Below are 19,225 nucleotides of genomic sequence, written 5' to 3' on the forward strand. Positions count from 1 at the left end.
ATGGGATGTTGATCAATGCGATCCATTTCCGGTTTGTATATTACTAATACATGTCCAAATCATGTTGATTATTGAGTTATGGCAAATATTCATATCGACGGTGTCTATATTGAGCCCCGGGACGATCACCGAGTGGCCGGACGAAAATAGGGGACGGACCACTTCCGGTTTGGGCAACTTCCTGTTTGGCAATTCGCCGATCGGCCACCAGGTGGCGGTATTGAAGCGTTGCAGAGTTGTGCCGAGTCCCACAGCATCACCCAAGACTCCGTGGGTGAAATATGAATACCATGACGAAAATATGAAATATTGATCTCAAAGACGCCTTACGGCGCCATTGGCAGATTACGCATGGCGGAGAATGATGTGTTAACACGTCATCGGCAGAGAATGGGTTAAAGAGGACGTTTTGAGGTATGCGGCGGAGCATTCGGGAGAGAAATCAGCAAAGCACTTTAACATTGATTCCAGACAAATCCGATATTGGAAAAAACAAAGGAATGAGCTGAAAGCAGCTGACGGTAAAAGAGCACGCATAACTGGAGGAGGGAGAAAAAAAGTGAGCGAGGAGATGGAGACACTACTTTCCGAGTGGATTTATGCATTGCGCGACAAACACAACCGTGTGTCGCGCAAAATGATACAAAGAAAAGCAATGGAAATCTACCCAACAGTGAGTGATGGAGGCAAGGCGTTTGTGGCCAGTAAAGGTTGGCTAGAGAAGTTTCTACACCGCAATGGCCTGTCGCTGAGACGACGCACCACTATGGCACAGAAATCCCCCCCGGCCCTAATATAACGTGCACAACTAACCGGATGTTGTTTGTTCATTCCACGCAGCGCGCAGCTACACTGAACGAGAGCTGTAATTCAGCATAGCATATTAGCCTTAGTATGGCGAGTCAATACTAACTGACAAGCCAGTTATTGTTCAACTTTATTGCAAACTTTATCACGCATTTGAAACGGCATCACCCGAATGTGAATATCACTGTCTGGTACACGGAAGAAACATATCCTAGTGCAAACCCAGCTCCCCGTTGCAATCCGTTACATTCAAGCAGCATCTCGCTATTAATTCACACCGGGCCAAAGCAATAACAAACGCCATATGTGTTTTTATAGCAGCAGATCTGCGACCATACTCCGTTGTCGAGAACACTGGGTTTAAGCACATGTTAAAAGTAATATAGCCCGCTACCTAGTTCCCTCTCGTCATTAGGGGGACCCTGATGTAAACAAGACAAACGTCTTTCTCAGGTCTGCATCCCCTTAACAATTGTGTGTATTGAGCCGTACTGTATTGTACCCATTCTGCAATCTGTTAAATAAAGTTTTCATTCATTCATTCATTCATTCATTCATTCTGTATTTCAGCCAGCAAGTCATACCACCAGCTCTGTATAAACTAGGGCTCCCCTTTCATGACTGTGATGCAAGCCCTGCCCCTGTATTCAAGCATCACAGTCATGAAAGGGGTTATGTATAAACAAGCACACGCTACAGTTGTCCACGACTTATCCTCCAAGGCATCTGCTATATAATAATCTTCAGATTTTGTGTTATTAGTAGGTCACAGCAGTAAGCATTAGTTTGCTCAGTCAATTATGGCCAATTCGTTTTATATTGTTTAATAGTTAAATAAATAGATACATGAAAAGCAAAATTTTTTTTACCCCCCCAAACCGTGACTTCAAAACCGAGGTACGTACCGAACCGTGGATTTTGTGTACAGTTACACCCCTATTATGATCCGTTTGAAAATTAGAAATATAGGCCTCTCTCTTATACATGCCTCCTTTCAATAAAAGCCTGGTACCCGCTACAGTTGAAACAAATACAAGCCCGGGTCACTATTAGAGGAATTACGGTAAGTATTGACTCTGACACTAGTTGAAGGCATTTCAATATTCAATATTATTCTAATAAACAAGCGTGAATCCGCAATAGCTGCAACCACATGGATCTGTGCCATCGACCTTTGACCTGGATCTGTGCCATCGACCTTTGACCCAGATTTGTGCCATCGACCTTTGACCTGGATCTGTGCCATCGACCTTTGACCTGGATCTGTGCCATGGACCTTTGACCTGGATCAGTGCCATCGACTTGATTGATTAGAGAATAATTCAATAGTGCAGGTCCTTACCGTCAACCTATCCTGGGCTTTCCCTAAACAATGGTATAGCGTGGGCGGCTACGTGGCGTAGTGGGCAAGGCGCTCGCCACGAAATCTGGAGACGCTGGGCTTGCCTGTTCGAGCAAAGGCGCTCCACATTTGCTTTCAGTTTAGCTGGTCGTCCGTACTAATACACATTGGCCGTATTAGGGGGTGGGAAACTGATGGGTGGGGATCGGGCGTTGTGGACAGCGACTCCTACAGGTCGGTTGGTGCGCCTGCGCAGTAGAATCAGGAAGTGTCGGGGGCAGCGTGAGCCTCCCACGCGTTACTCCTCGCCACTGAGAGATCGAGCTGCGCAGGTGAAAAGATGCGACTGCTGTTACCTCAAGTACCGGAGGGGACTTGTGCTATGTATGACTTAGTCCACATTGCAGCCGGCTTGTGGGAGGCAAGAAACAGCGTTCGTGACAGGGGAGGGTTGAATTGGATGATACGAAATTGGGATGGGAGAAAATATAGAAAATGGGAGAAAAAGTGGATAAAAAAAAAAAAAACAATGGTATAGCGTCACTATGACAACACGCCAGCATCACCATGTGTTTGAATTAACCCCCAAAACACTGCACTGTAGGCAACCCTGCTCTCTGACCGCTCTGATGAAATGCATATGTGTGGGGGAATGTGTGACCTGGAGGCATGGTGGGGGGGGGGGGAGAGAGAGAGAGAGAGAGAGAGAGAGAGAGAGAGAGAGAGAGAGAGAGAGAGAGAGAGAGAGAGGATGTGTCTGACCTGGAGACATGGTGGAGAAAGAGAGAGAGAGAAATAGAGAGAAAGAGAGAGAGAGGATGTGTCTGACCTGGAGACATGGTGGAGAGAGAGAGAGAGAGAGAGAGAGAGAGAGAGAGAGAGAGAAAGAGAGAAAATTATGTCTGACCTGGAGACATGATGGAGAGAGAGAATGTGTCTGACCTGGAGACATGATGGAGAGAGAGAATGTGTCTGACCTGGAGACATGGTGGAGAGAGAGAATGTGTCTGACCTGGAGACATGGTGGAGAGAGAGAATGTGTCTGACCTGGAGACATGATGGAGAGAGAGAATGTGTCTGACCTGGAGACATGGTGGAGAGAGAGAATGTGTCTGACCTGGAGACATGGTGGAGAGAGAGAATGTGTCTGACCTGGAGACATGGTGGAGAGAGAGAATGTGTCTGACCTGGAGGCGGCTGTGTGTGTGTGTGTGTGAGAGAGAGAGAGAGCGAGAGGAAGAGTGAGAGAGAGGATGTGTCTGACCTGGAGGCGGCTGTGTGTGTGTGTGTGTGTGAGAGAGAGAGAGAGCGAGAGGAAGAGTGAGAGAGAGGATGTGTCTGACCTGGCGGCATGACAGTCTGGGTGAGCCTGGACCCGGCCGTGGGGGCGATGGTGTTGCAGTGGATGTTATACTTTAGTCCCTCGATGGCCAGAGTGTTGGCCAGGCCCAGGAGACCCAGCTTGGCCGCGCTGTAGTTCCCCTGGCCGAAGTTACCATAGATACCAGCTGCAGACGACGTCATGATGATCCTGGAGAGGGGGGAGGGGGAGAGAGAGAGACAGAGACAGAGAGAGAGGGAGAGAGAGACAGAGAGAGAGATGGAGAGAGAGAGATGGAGAGAGAGAGAGATGGAGAGAGATAGAGAGAGATAGAGATGGAGAGAGATAGAGATAGAGAGATAGAGAGAAAGAGAGAGAGAGAGGGGCGGCAGGTCAGAGCTAATCAGCAGTGACGGCAGGGCATGGTGTGTTGAGGGCAGGCAGGCACGCACACACACACACACACTGCATGCACACATATACTAAATGGTAAATGGCTGCATTTATATAGAGCTTTTATCCAAAGCGCTTTACAATTTTGTTCCTCACATTTTACCCATTTACTCACACATTCACACACCGACGGCGGAGGCGACCGTGCAAGGTGCCAACCTGCTCATCGGGAGCAATTAGGGGTGAAGTGTCTTGCTCAAGGACACTTCGACACGCTGCCCGGGAGGAGCGGGAATCAAACCAGGACCCTCCGGATTACCAGACGACTGCTCTACCTCCTGAGCCACTGTCTCCACTGTCGCATCACATTTGAACCGGTACCTGTGAATCGATACCGGTACCCAACGGTACCTTTTTCCGGTACTTTAGTCTCTAAAAATGTTATCTACCTACCTCAGTTGTAAAAAAATAAATTACTCCAAACATCAAAAAAGCTTGGTAAAGCTGCATTCTCCCACTATGCTCCCTTTTTATGGAATACGCTGCAAGTAAAACTTTGTCTAGAGGCACTTCCTACTGTAAATGCTTTTAAAGGTATGCTACGATTAGCCCTTTATGAAATATGTAACTGTTTTACCTGATGCTATTGCTGATGTGATTATGCTCCTTGCCACTGCACAAATGGCCTTCTGTATTTGTACTTGATTTGTATGTTTTTTGTTTAATGCCCTTGTTTTTATGTTGAAACTTGTTGTGTGCCGTGTTGGTCAGGACTCCCTGGAAGAATAGATCTTGTATCTCAATGGGACATTCCTGGATAAATAAAGGATAAATAAAAATAAAAAAATAAAGTGATTTATTATCATTATTATTTATTTAGAACAATTTGTTAATATATATATATATATATATATATACACACACATATCTTTAAATAAAAAATAATGTTTCCCTAATAACTAGGGCTGTCAGTTTATCGCGTTAATTAGATTAATTAATTACACAGCAAATTATCGTGTTATGAAAATTAACACAAAATGTATTTAAAAAAAATATATATAATAATTGTATGACTTTTTTTGTAAATCTCATTCATTCCATAATAACGTAGAATAAACATTTACAAACTTTTTTTTTATGGTGGTATTTGCATGTTCTTGGTATCTGATTCTAGGGACATCTATGGATCTCAGGGAATGTATTCCCAGTGTCAGAAATACTGTGTCTGTTACTAGGCTTGAGTAAATTGTAATGAACCAAATGAGAATATCAATTCAATAATTTTTTTACTGTGAATAACACCATGCTAAAATTTACCAGACCTGAAAAATCTAAGCAAATGAATAAAGGGAAGATGATTAAACAGAAGGTTTTGTAGATACAGTACTGAATTCTGCCATCCGGATACATGCAATTTGAAATATGATTATAGAATATAAAATATCAGGCCTAAAATGGTTATGCGATTAAAATGTGATTAATTAATTACAAATCCTGTAATTAATTAGATACATTTTTTTAATCGCCTGACAGCACTACTAATAACCCTAATCACCAACAAATTCATTTAAATTATATTCATAGGACGTATCTCACTCCTTAGGAAGCTGTTTGCTATGGGACTGATGACCGACTCCCAGTGCACTTTGTACTCTCTAAGACAGTGGTTCTCAAACTGTGGTACGCGTACCACTAGTGGTACTTGGTGGTACTGCTGGTGGTACTTGAAAACATTTACAAAAAAGCACAAAAAAAATTAAAAAAAAAGATTTGCAGTCAGGCCACTGAACTTAGAAGCAGGCCAGGCCAGTGTTTCTGGTTGCGGCGGCGCGATAGTTAGATAACCTAAGTGGGGAACAACCAGGAGATCACTGTGACAGAGAGTAATGCAGTCTAAACAGTCATAAATCTTTAATTCAACTTCAGCCCTGATCATAACCATTTATTTTTAGATTTTTTGTAATGTCAGATAAAAAATGAAATACTCCCACTTTTCTGAAAAGAGTTGGTGTTAAATCTGACATTACAAAAAATCCATCAAAATCTGTGTTGCTGCTAATCATTGACACATGCCTAGCCTGTAATAATCCCCCCCAGACAAATTTACTTTGCATTTGATATATTGAAAATATTTAACTTTTTGTGTTTTTTTTAACAATAATTTGTGATGCCATCACACAAACTGGCATTTAAAGGGTAAACATTAAAAAATGCCTGCACCAGAATGCAGGAAATTAAGTTTTTGTAACAATGTGTGTGTGTGTGTGTGTGTGTGTGTGTGTGTGTGTGTGTGTGTGTGTGTGTGTGTGTGTGTGTGTGAGAATGACGGACAATTGCTTGCTGTGTGAGAGAGAGAGAGAGATAGAGAGAGAATTAAGTACATTTGCTGAAATACAGTTGTTCTTAATTTTCTCACTTGCTATGTGAGAATGTTAGTTATTATGTTCTCAATGCCCCTTGCATTGTATGAGTTGTGTGGAAGCGTTTGCTAGTTCTAGTGCTATCCCTTTGTACATTGTGGCTGTGTCTGACAAAAGTTAACAATAAATAATGGTATTAGGAATACATTTGCCTCCTGCGTGAACTGTGCATAGCTGAATAGACTGTATTTTAACGCCGGTCATATGGTGGTACTTGGAGAGCCAGCTACGTTCTCAGGTGGTACTTGGTGTAAAAAGTTTGAGAACCACTGCTCTAAGATATGCATGCTCTGGGATTGCCCACCAGTAGCCCATTTCTGGAAATCTATAGCAACTAAACTATCAAGCATCTGTAACATATCAATTCCACTCACGGTAGCAACATTACTTCTAAACGATATTATTATCGCTATGAGATGGAAAGAACCTGAGAAACTCACAATAATTTACTGGTCCCTGACATTGCTGGATGTTATTTATTTGGAGATCTCGACTGCTCGTGTGGTTGGGGTGGGACAAGCAGGTATTGTGGACCGCTGCGGCCGAGGTGGTCAAAGGCACGATATAGTGACGGAGTGGGGGTGGGGTGTTGGTCCTGGGGCATCCGGCGGTCTAGGGGGGGGGGGGGGGGGGGGGGGGAGATACCATACACGTCTACATGTGCACAAACACACACACAATGACAGGCGTTTCTGCGTGTTAAAAGATGTGACAGGGTAGAGGGCGAGGCACACACAGATGTACTGTACATGTATGTACACACACACACACACACACAGTAATGGATGTGACAGGCACACATACAGACTTGCATGTGTATACTGTACACATACAAGCAAATTAATGCACACACACACACAGAGTGGCAGGCGTTTCATGGTAATCGTTGGGGCAGGTTAGGGGCACACACACACACACACAGGATATACTGCACAGATGTAGACTCAATATTGTGCTTGCATAAGCACACACACATACACACAACACACTCTACATAATTGCTCTCTCACACACATGTATACAGAACATTGAATGGAACATTCAACTGCATGTACGTTCACTGGCCAAATGCCCTCCTGCCTTTAACAAGAGTGTGTGTGTGTGTGTGTGTGTGTGTGTGTGTGTGTCTCTGTGTGTGTATACGTGTCTGTTTGTCTGTGTTTAGCTGTGTGTGTGTATATGCGTCTGTCTGTGTGTGTGTGTGTGTGTGTATATGTGTCTGTTTTGTCTGTGTGTTTCTGTGCCTGTCTCTCTGTGTGTGTCTGTCTGTGTGTTTCTGTGTGTGTGTGTGTGTGTGTGTGTGTGTGTGTGTGAGAGTGTGTGCGTACACATACACACCCCACAAACACACGTACAACCCATAAGCACACAAAAAATTACATCCATCTTTGTCTGCATTATGTAGATGGAACATACAGAAATAAATGCACATTAGGGCTGGGCGATTCTTGCTCAAATGTGACTTTTGAGATCACGATTCTCTCACGATTCTTATTTTTTCAATAAAATCATTTATTGCACTCTTTCTTAAACAGACAACATAACATATCAAAGTGCTCGACTTAAACTTGAAACATAACATATATGAAAGTGCTTGACTTAAACTTAAAAGTATCTTGTAACATACAAAATAACACAAGTCAGGCGGCTACGTGGCATAGTGGGCAAGGCACTCGCCACGAAATGCTGGAGACGCTGGGCTCGTCAGTTCGAGCCCAGCGCTCCACATTTGCTTTCAGTTTAGCTGGTCGTCCGTACTAATACACATTGGCCGTATTAGGGGGTGGGAAACTGAAGGGTGGGGATCGGGCGTTGTGGACAGCGACTCCTACAGGTCGGTTGGTGCGCCTGCGCAGTAGAATCAGGAAGTGTCGGGGGCAGCGTGAGCCTCCCACGCGTTACTCCTCGCCACTGAGAGATCGAGCTGCGCAGGTGAAAAGATGCGACTGCTGTTACCTCAAGTACCGGAGGGGACTTGTGCTATGTATGACTTAGTCCACATTGCAGCCGGCTTGTGGGAGGCAAGAAACAGCGTCCGTGACAGGGGAGGGTTGAATTGGATGATACGAAATTGGGATGGGAGAAAATATAGAAATGGGAGAAAAAGTGGATAAAAAAAAAATAAATAACACAAGTCATCATTTAAAAAAAGTTAAGTAAAAAGTTTAAAAAATATACATATATATATATATATATATATATATATATATACATATTTTAGAACGTATATCTTTGACTGTATATTCGTATTTTAGGTTTTTGACTACCTAAATGTTTATTTTTTTTTTGATCAAATTTTTTTATTGACATTCTCACGAAACAAGACAACACATTAACCACAATCACAATACATAGAACTTCACAAGAAAATAACAAAAACAATAATAATAATGACTAACAATTATACAGACAAAAGAAAAGAAACCAGAGTTCAACCTACTAAATTAATTCCAAGGGGTACTATCTAATAAATGGTCTTTCCCAGTGTTCAGTCCCGATTCCCGGCCGTGTGACCCCATATTAATAAAACGTACATCTCCAACCCACCACAAGGACCATTTTTTGGGGGAACACGACCTGAAACCAGAGCAATGAACCTTCATGAAAAAACAAAAAACTGTAGGTGTTCCATAGACTCACAGAGACCGTGTAAAAGTGGCCAAACAGTGAAGAACTAGTTAAATAGCTGCCCCCCCATAATATCCCCAGCTAAACTCAAGATGACAAGACAAGGGACAAGACAGACAAAAACACTTCCTCCTCCCCCTCCCAAGAGACCGCCGGACTCACCCGAACACGCACCCCAACCCCGCTCAGCCGCACACTGCGGTCTTTACCTTCTCAGCTGCTGCGAACCACAGGTCAATTCCAGCCTGTCCCACCCCAATCACCCGGGCTGTGGATATCTCAAGATAAATCACATCCAATAGAGTTAGGGACCAGTTAATCATTGTAAGCTTCTCAGGCTCCTTCCATCTCATTGCTATTAGCTTCTTCGCTGCTGTGACGCCCGCTAGGACAACCCTTTTCAGTTGTACGGACGCGGGTAGTGTCGTTATATCGTTCAGGAGTAGCGTAACAGCTGAGAATGGGATAGTTAAGCCACACAGATCTGAAAGTTTGTCCGTTATTGACCTCCAGAAGCGGGCCACTGGTGGGCAATCCCAATACATATGCATATAAGTGCCAGTGGCCTTTTGAGAGCACAAAGTGCACCGAGAGTCGGTTATCAGTCCCATAGCAAATAGCTTCCTAGGTGTAAGATAGGTCCTATGAATATAATTAAAATTAATTTGCTGGTGATTGGGGTTGCGGGAAGATAATGCCACATTTGCCCAAACATCATCCCAGTCAAACTCGGGGTCCAACTCCGGGATATCCACACGCCAGATTGTATCCAATGATAAATTTTTATACGTGGATTGAATTAAGAGCGTATAAAAGTCGGAGACAAACCCTCTGGATGTCGTCCTGTCCACTATGAGCCTGAGGAAGGGGTGTGGGTGCAAGGCTTGAGCCCACGGTACGCCATGCGCCCTCAGTGCTGACCTTAGTTGAAGGTAAAGAAAGAAGGACTCGCCGGGAAGATCATAAAATTCTCTTAAGTCCTGAAACGCACGGAGGCCGTTCTTATCATAAATATCCTCCAGAGTATGCACTCCCCTCCTTTGCCATTGAGGAATATTAACCGGCTTGTGTCCAACAAGTAATTGCTGGTTATTAAAAATTGGAGAGTCCAGGTGCCAAGGGCATTTAACCCCACACGACCTCTGTACATTACGCCACGTTTGGATCACGTGAGTTATGATCGGTCCATACCTCAGCCGGCATTTCGCAATAGAGACAGTGGAGTACACTACATCCTGCAATCTTAGCGGAGACACCGCCGCCGCTTCTAAGGAGCGCCACGATACAGCCTCTACAGGGTCTAGCCAGCACATCAGAGGTCTCAGTGAAAAGGACCAGAAATAAAGTTTAAAATCAGGGATTGCGAGGCCCCCATCTTGTTTCCTACGTTGAGTAGTAGCCCTTTTGATTCTCGGGCGTTTGTTATTCCAGACAAACTTAGATACCATCGATTGTACCTTGCGCCAGTGGTCTATTGGAGGGGGCAGGGGGAGCATTGAGCTAATAAAATTTATCCTAGGCAGGATGTTCATTTTGATTATGGAAGCCCGGGCTTGTAAGGAGTTAGGAAGGGACGACCACCTGTCTAGATCCTGGCGTATTTGATCATAAGTACCCGTGAAGTTGTACTTAGTAGTTTGGTTCAGCGTGGGGAATATCTCTATGCCCAGGTATTTAAAATGTTCTACTATGGGGATATCAGCTGGTAGTCGTACCGCCTTGGCCAGTTCATTAAGAGGTAGGCAGGCTGATTTGTTCCAGTTAATCTTAAAACCTGACAATTTACCAAAGTCGTCGATTATCCTCAATAATTTTGTGGCCGACCGGGAGGGGTCGTCCATGAAAATCAGCAGGTCATCCGCATAGAGAGCAATTTTGTGTGGAGTATTGTTGACCATTATGGGGACGATGTCCTCCGATTGCCTAATAAATTGGGCCAAAGGTTCGAGGGAAAGCGCGAACAGTCCCGGGCTCAGAGGGCAACCCTGTCTAGAAGATCTGGAGACCGGAAAGAGTGTGGAACAGTTTTTGCCTGTCAGTATCATCGCAGACGGCGAGGCATACAGGACTTTAATCATATGAATAAAACTCTTTCCAAGACCCATGACCTCAAGTACCTTCCACAGGTATGACCACTCAAGTCTGTCAAACGCCTTCATGGCATCCAAAGACAGAACTGTGGATGGAGTTGTATTGTCTTTACTGTTATCGATTACATGCAACAGCCTCCTAAGATTATCTGCAGCCAGACGCCCCGGGATAAAACCAGTTTGATCGCAGTGTACCAATACAGGCATAAATCTCTGCAGGCGACGGGCCAGCACCTTGGCAAACACCTTTAAATCGGCCCCGAGAAGACTCAAGGGTCTATAGCTACCACAATCATTGGGATCTTTGTCCTTTTTGAGAAGTAAAGAAATCAACGCCATATTGACATCTCTTGAGAACTCCCCTTGTTCGATAGCGTAATTGATCATATCGAGCATCAATGGACCCAGTTGGTCCCAGAAAGCTAAATACACTTCGGGTGGAATACCATCCCAGCCTGGCGCCTTACCCCTCTGCATTTCAACAATAGTCTCCCTCAATTCTACGAGAGTAATCGGTCTCCCCAGTTCCTTGGCCTCTTCCTCAGAAATGTGGGGTATCTCAAGCCCGCCGATGAACGATTCAAATCTAGAGTCATCCAGATTACCCTCTGAGCTATATAACTGTGAGTAAAACTCTTTAAAAGTGTCATTGATCTTTTTCGAATCAGTAGTGACTGCACCCTGGCTCGTCCTAATCGAGGGGATATCTGAGAAATGATCATTTGAGCGTATTTTCATTGCCAATAGATGGCTAGGTCTGGAGCCGTGAAAATAGTAATTTTGTCTTGTCCTATGTATCAAAAACTCAGACTGTTGTTTAAGTATGGAGTTTATTTCTTTTTTGACTATCTTACGTTGTGTGTTTAGTCGTTCATTATAGTCAGTTTGCAAGGATGCGTATAGGTCCGCATATAATGATTCCAGTCCTTCTAGCTTTTTTGACCGGGATTTTCGCAAATTGGAGGCAAATAGTGTGACATGACCCCTGATGAATCCTTTCAATGCGTTCCACAGGACCCTAGGGTCTTCTACTGTGCCAACGTTGATCTGCAAAAATTCTGCTAGTTTACTCCTGAACTCAGAACAGAAGTCATCGTTCTTTAGCAAGGTCGAATTAAAACGCCATCTGGGAGCTCTTGCGGAGAGCCTGCCAAAGGTTGCCGTAAGGAAAATCCCCTTGTGGTCTGAGAGAGCCAAGGGAACCAATGAGACATCGAAACTATCAAACATATTAGGGGACGCGAATGCATAGTCAATTCGAGAAAAGCTTTTGTGTCTGGCTGACAGGTGAGAGTAATCTCTGAGGGTGGGGTTGCATAAGCGCCAGAGGTCTGAGAGCCCCGTGTCTTTGGCCCACATCCTGAGGGCCTTAGAGGCCCGTTTCTGGTCGCTCGTTTCAGAGGGCCCAGACCTATCCATCTCCGCATCCCAGCACGCATTAAAATCGCCACCCACAATGAGAGCGTATCCATTAAGTTCCAACATATTCTTCGTGATTGTATTATAGAACGCTGAATCAAATGTGTTAGGAGCATACAATGCTATTATAGCCATCTTCCTATGCAAGAATTCAACTTTTGCTATAGTAATCCTTCCCTCCGTGTCCGACCATACATCCAAGATTTTGATATCAAGGTTACGTCTTGTAACTATGACTACTCCTTTCGTCTTATCATCGGCTGAGGATGCGGAGATAACGTGATATTGCCAATTTGCCAGTCTTGACACGTCACCTACCATTAAATGCGTCTCACTAAGGAGAGCAAGGTCAATATTTCTCCTCTTCAATAGCCAAAGGACACTGGCACGCTTGTGTGGGGCGTTAAGCCCTCCTGCGTTCCAAATTAAAATATTCAATTTAGCCATGGTCGAGCTTGTATAAGTGCGTAGAGAACATACCCGTGCAGCCAGGCTGAGTACAGAGGTGCCGATCCCGGCGGGCCCGGACGGTCAATCCCAGGAGTTCAGAGGAGGAACACTTACACATATATAAGACAACAGTACATAGAACACATAAAAATACCACCCCAGCTACAGCCCCCCCCCCTTCTACTCTAAACCCTAACCCACCCGTCCTACCATAAGTTCCTCTATACCCACTCTCCAATCCCCACCCTATGCCCCACCCACTGAGGATGGTCATCTTCCTATCACTTCCCACTAGAGACATGGATCAATAAGACGCTTCCCACTCCCACCCCCCTCTAGTTAAACCCCTGAGTAAACCCCCACTAGTCCAATAAACACAAATAATAATAAAAATTAAATTCAATAAAGATATCGGTCGAAAACCACCTGAGCACTGGCCCTAACATAAGACAACCATAATGGTAAAAATAGCCATTATTAAATAATAACTCCACATCAACCTGCAACCATCTATTTCCGAATCTGCGCTTCAACGTCGCAATGTTATGGCCCAAATGGGTACAGGAAAATTCAAAACAAAATTAAATTAAAGCATCCCAGCCGATAGTCTAAGGCAGGATCGGGTCACAGGTTAATTGTGCAAAATTGTGTGAACAATGTCAATTAAACAATGACAAAAATAAGAAAGGGAAAAAAGGGGTTATGGTTAAAGTGCACCCCTGAAGCAGTCCCTCTGATCAGGCACAACGGCTGACATGACATAACCTATGTAAGAATCGACAATAATAGGAAAAGGAAAAAGAGGGTTATGGCTAAAGTGCAAGCAAAGTTAAACTTGACCCAGCCTGTTATCACATATTTATGTATATTCGTTCGAGAGCCAACATGAACCTTGGCCCTAACATGACAGCTATAATGGAAAAATTAGCCATTATTATATAATTACTCAGCATCAACCCTGTGACCAACTACCTCGTAGTCTGCATATTAATGTTGCAACATTATAGTATAAATGGAAAAAGGAAAATTCAAAACAAAATCAAAGCATATCAGCAGTTAGTCTAAGGTAGGATCGAATCACAGTTAAATTGCTCATTCAAATGCCATTAAAACAGCGACAATAATAGAAAAAGGAAAAAGAGGGTTATGGCTAAAGTGCAAGCAAAGCTAAACCTAAGCCAGCCTGTTATCACATATTTTATGTATATTCGGTCGAGAGCCAACGTGAGCCTTGGCCCTAACATGACAGCTATAATGGAAAAATTAGCCATTAATATATAATTACTCAGCATCAACCTGTAACCATCTACCCTGGAGTCTGCATATTAATGTATCAAAGTTATAGCATAAGTGCCTCACGGAAAATTCAAAACAAAATTAAGGCGAGTCAGTAGTTAGTCCAAGGTAGAACCGGATCACATTTAAATTGCTCATTCAAATGCCATTAAAACATATAGGAAAATTCAATACAAAATTAAATTAAAGCATCCCAGCCGATAGTCCAAGGCAGGTTCGGGTCACAGGTTAATTGCTCATTCAATTGCCCTTAAAACAGCGACACTAATTATTATATAATTACTCAGCATCAACCTGTAACCATCTACCCTGGAGTCTGCATATTAATGTATCAACGTTATAGCATAAGTGCCTCACGGAAAATTCAAAACAAAATTAAGGCGAGTCAGTAGTTAGTCCAAGGTAGAACCGGATCACATTTAAATCGCGCATATAGATGACATAAAAACAGCGACAATAGGAAAGAAAAAAAAAGGAAGAGAGGGTAATGGCTAGAGTGCAAGCCATATAACCATATAACCATTAAGTGCAAGCCATACCCGACCCAACCTGTTATCAAATATTGTTTATGCATATTCAACCGACCTTGGCATCTACTTTGGATCACCAAAGCTCAAAACAACCTGGATATAAAAATAAAAAGCATACCAGAAGTTAGTTAGGGACTCGGTCACTCTTGAACTGTGCAAACCAATGTCCCTTTGAACAGCAACAGCAACCAAAATACGTAACCATTAACGAATGTCTCAGCGCAGACCATAGTCGAAGCCCGCTGGCTAGCCCGAGGCTAGCGCGTAAGCTAGTGACGAATCCGGATAGCACGTTAGCCTACTATGTACATTGTTCAGCTAGCTCGTTAGCTTCCAAAGAGGCGATACACAAGTACGACCATGAGGTCAGCTTTAGCAAGTAACAGAAGTCATTGGGAAGCCCCGCTAGTTGGATGGGTAGAGGACAGTTAGCATGTCTGGGCATGACAGCAAGTGTTTGTGAATAGCCGACCTAATCAATGTATATAGGCCCAAACCGCCAAGTCACTCACCCTCCATAGATATCAAGCAACAGACTCGGGTGTCTTCGCGAGATATTCCTTCGCTTTAGCCAACGACCAAAACAAACGCTGACCACCGACCTTCTCCAACACAGATAGTTTCGCGGGAGCGAATAACGTGGGCCTCAGGCCTAGTCTCCATAGCTTAGTCAGGACCACCTTGTACTCGGCTCTCTGAGCTTGAACCTCCGGTGTAAAGTCCTCGAAAATGGCCACTTTGTGATCGCCAAACCTGAGAGTACCCCTTCTGGTACGAGCCGACCGCATGATGATTTCTCTCTGTTGGAGTCTGTTCAGCTTGACTATGATGGGCCTCGGTTCTTTGTTCACGCCGGGAGAAAACCTGCCCGCTCTATAGGCCGACTCACAGATAGGAGGCGAGGGGAGGACGTCCGTCCCTAGTATCTTCTGCAGCAGTTCGGGCATGGTCTCAGAGAGACGGCCTTCACCGCTGGTCTCCGGTACTCCAACAATCCTGACGTTGTGGCGTCTATCCCGGGACTGCATCTCCTCCATCGCCGACTGTAGTTTGTTGACTTCAGCCTGCCTAGCCAGCAGGGCGGATTCAAGACCCGCCATCTTCTCACATTGTGATGATACCTCCGTCGTTAGCATGGCTAGTTCGTTAGCATTAGCCGATGAGGCAGCGTGAATCGTCTCCATCTTGTCTGTCAGCGGGACTACCGCCAGCCGTATTTCTTCTGATATCTCACGACGGAGGCTGATACAGAAATCCGCCAGCACTTGCTTCTGTGCTTCAGCGATGCGTGCCTCAGAGTCTGCGTGTACTTTCTTCTGTGCTTCAGCGATGCGTGTCTCAGAGTCTGCGTGTAGCTTGGTCATGACCAAGAGCACAGCTTCGCTTAACTCCCCGACAGCGGGAGACGGTACGGCCATGCTCGGCGGTGTCGGTGTCGTGCCTAATTCTTTCATGGCTCTGGTTTCCACCCCCGCCATCGTAGAAAGTCGAAAAAAGTTGATGAATGTATACTAAACACGACGACCTAGCAAACAGATAAAAAACAAATAAAAATAAAATAAAGACTAATGGGGAGAAACGTATATTCAGCACGGTAGAAGGGAGCTCATGTGAAAACACGTCTACTCCATGATCGCTCAGCTCCGCCGACTACCTAAATGTTTATTGTGAGCGATCTGTGGTGCTGAATCAATAAAGTACTTCTATTCTATTCTATTCTATTGTATTACTTGGTGACTGCAGCAGCAGTGGAAGTGGACGCGTCCTCGATCATACCGCTCAGCGAGATGAGGCCTTGCTCCATGGCAGGGACTAAACATGTGCTAATAACACAGTTTCACAGCTGATGTGGAGTGTGGGTGGAGGTGTCTCTCCGAGTGCCTGTCTGGTTACCGCTGTGCCGCCATTTACGCTCGTCTGCAGTAAAGCGTTTAACTGCGGCACGTAGGGCGTACGAGTGGAAATCCATTTGCGGATTAAACTCGCAACCTTTCAGACCTTCTAGGCTTCTACGTTCTTTTAAAGGCTCATTTTATCTTCCCATTTCCAGGAGCATCAATGGACAGACTGTTATTATGTGGCCCATCATTAACAGCAGATAAAAGTATTTGATACTTAACATCAGGCATTTTCAGCACTCACAACGAACGCTGCTTGGAGAGAAACACATTAAGGAGGGTTGACTGGCTGCAATTTAGCAGCAACACAAAGGATGTAATTTCTCTCCGTTTCTCTTTCCGTCTCGTTCTCTCCCTCTGTCTGTCTGTCTGTCTGTCTGTCTGTCTGTCTGTCTGTCTGTCCAACTCTCTCTCTCTGTCTGTCTGTCTGTCTGTCCAACTCTCTCTCGGTCTGTCTGTCTGTCTGTCTGTCTGTCTGTCCAACTCTCTGTCTGTCTGTCTGTCTGTCTGTCTGTCTGTCTGTCTGTCTGTCTGTCTGTCTGTCTGTCTGTCTGTCTGTCTGTCTGTCTGTCTGTCTGTCTGTCTGTCTGTCTGTCTGTCTGTCTGTCTGTCTGTCTGTCCAACTCTCTCTTGGTCTGTCTGTGTCTGTCTGTCCAACTCTCTGTCTGTCTGTCTGTCTGTCTGTCTGTCTGTCTGTCTGTCTGTCTGTCTGTCCAACTCTCTCTCGGTCTGTCTGTCTGTCTGTCTGTCTGTCTGTCTGTCTGTCTGTCTGTCTGTCTGTCCAACTCTCTCTCTCTCTCTCTCTGTCTCGGTCTGTCTGTCCATCTCTCTCTGTCTCGTTCTCTCTGTCTGTCTGTCCATCTCTCTCTCTGTGTCTGTCTGTCCATCTCTCTCTCTCTGTCTCTCTCTCTCTCTCAAAACAATCAAACAGAGATCAGTACAGTACAGACAGTGCAGGAATATTTGTGCGATTGACCGTCTTTATGGTGGTTGTATAACCGTTGGAAAAAATGAAAGAAAGATTCCTGCAGGTTTCTCTCCATCTAGTGTGAAATATTTCCCATTTTAAGACTAAAAGCCACGGTATCCGTCTGGTCTCCCTTTCTCTGCCTCTCTGTTTGTCTCTCTCTCTCCCTCCCTTTCTCTCCATCTGTCTCTCTCCCTCTCAATCTCTGTCCGTCTCAGTCTCTCTCTCCATCCATCTCTCTCCCTCAGCCTCTCACTCTCTGTCCGTCTCCATCTCTCTCTCCGTTTGTCTCTCTCCCTCACTCTCTGTCTGTCTCCGTCTCTCGCTCTCTCCGTCTCTCTCTCTCTGTCTGTCTCTCCGTCCGTCTCCGTCTCTCTCTCCATTCGTCTCTCTCTCTCTCTCTCCCTCACACTCTGTCTGTCTGTCTCCGTCTCTCTCCCCGTTTGTCTCTCTCTCTCGGTCTCTCTCCCTCACTCTCTGTCTGTCTGTCTCCGTCTCTCTCTCTGTCTGTCTCTCTGCGTCTCTCTCCGTTTGTCTCTCTCTCACTCTCTGTCTGTCTCCGTCTCTCTTGCTCTTTACGCACCCACACACGCACACAGGTGAAATAAGACTGCACTTGTCAGTTGAGCTGACTGGCTGTCTGTAAATCAGCCAGACATGTGATTACCCATCTCTCCTCACCGCTCCCTTCCACACAGCAGAGCACCAGCAGTAGGAGGATCCTCTACTGGCCCCGGTATTCACTGACATCTTCAACCTGTCCTTGGAACAGGCTGTCATCCCCACCTGTCTGAAGAAGTCCACCATCATCCCTGTACCCAAAAAATCCAAGCCTGCTTGCCTCAACGACTACCGCCCTGTAGCCCTCACCTCCATAGCCATGAAGTGCTTTGAGAAGCTAGTGAAGGGCTACATCTGTTCCTCCCTCCCCATCAACCTGGACCCTCTGCAATTTGCATACCGCCCCAACAGGTCCACGGAGGACGCCATAGCCCATGTGCTGCACACAGCAGCATCACACCTGGACAAGAGGAAGGGGAACTATGTGAGAATGCTGTTCATCGACTACAGCTCAGCATTCAATACCATAGTCCCCTCCAAACTCATAGCCAAGCTCAGGGACCTGGGCTTGAACTATGACCTGTGCCAGTGGGTCTTGGACTTCCTGACGGGCAGACCCCAGGTGGTAAGAGCCGGCAACTGCACCTCCTCATCCATCACGCTCAACATAGGGGCCCCCCAGGGCTGTGTTCTGAGCCCCCTCCTCTACTCCCTGTACACACATGACTGCGTAGCACAGCGGAACAACAACACCATCATCAAATTTGCTGATGACACAGTAGTGGTGGGCCTGATCTCTGCCAACGACGAAAGGGCCTACCTGGAAGAGGTAGAGAACCTGTCACAGTGGTGTCAGGAGAACTGCCTCTCCCTGAACGTCAGCAAAACAAAAGAGATGATTGTGGACTTCAGGAGGTCGGGGGTCAAGGACTACAGCCCCCTCAGCATCGACGGGGCACCGGTTGAGAGAGTGAACAGTTTCAAGTACCTTGGAGCCCACATATCCGAGGACTTGACATGGACCACACACATTGACAGTGTTGTGAAGAAGGCACGACAACGCCTCTACTTCCTCAGGCGCCTAAGGAAGTTCCAAGTCAGTC

General features: G+C 45.3%; 1 protein-coding gene across 1 annotated transcript in view; it reads right to left on the minus strand.

Moving 5' to 3' along the window:
- hsd17b4 (hydroxysteroid (17-beta) dehydrogenase 4) overlaps positions 1-19,225 on the minus strand; it is a 130,153-nt gene that overhangs the window by 75,610 nt on the left and 35,318 nt on the right. Inside the window, exon 8 of the mRNA XM_084322353.1 lies at positions 3,493-3,680. Within this exon, the coding sequence (XP_084178479.1) occupies positions 3,493-3,680 (188 nt within the window). The remainder of the gene's footprint in view (positions 1-3,492; positions 3,681-19,225) is intronic.

This window comes from Notolepis coatsorum, assembly GCF_963971535.1.
Source record: "Notolepis coatsorum genome assembly, chromosome: 10".
Classification (NCBI taxonomy): domain Eukaryota; kingdom Metazoa; phylum Chordata; class Actinopteri; order Aulopiformes; family Paralepididae; genus Notolepis; species Notolepis coatsorum.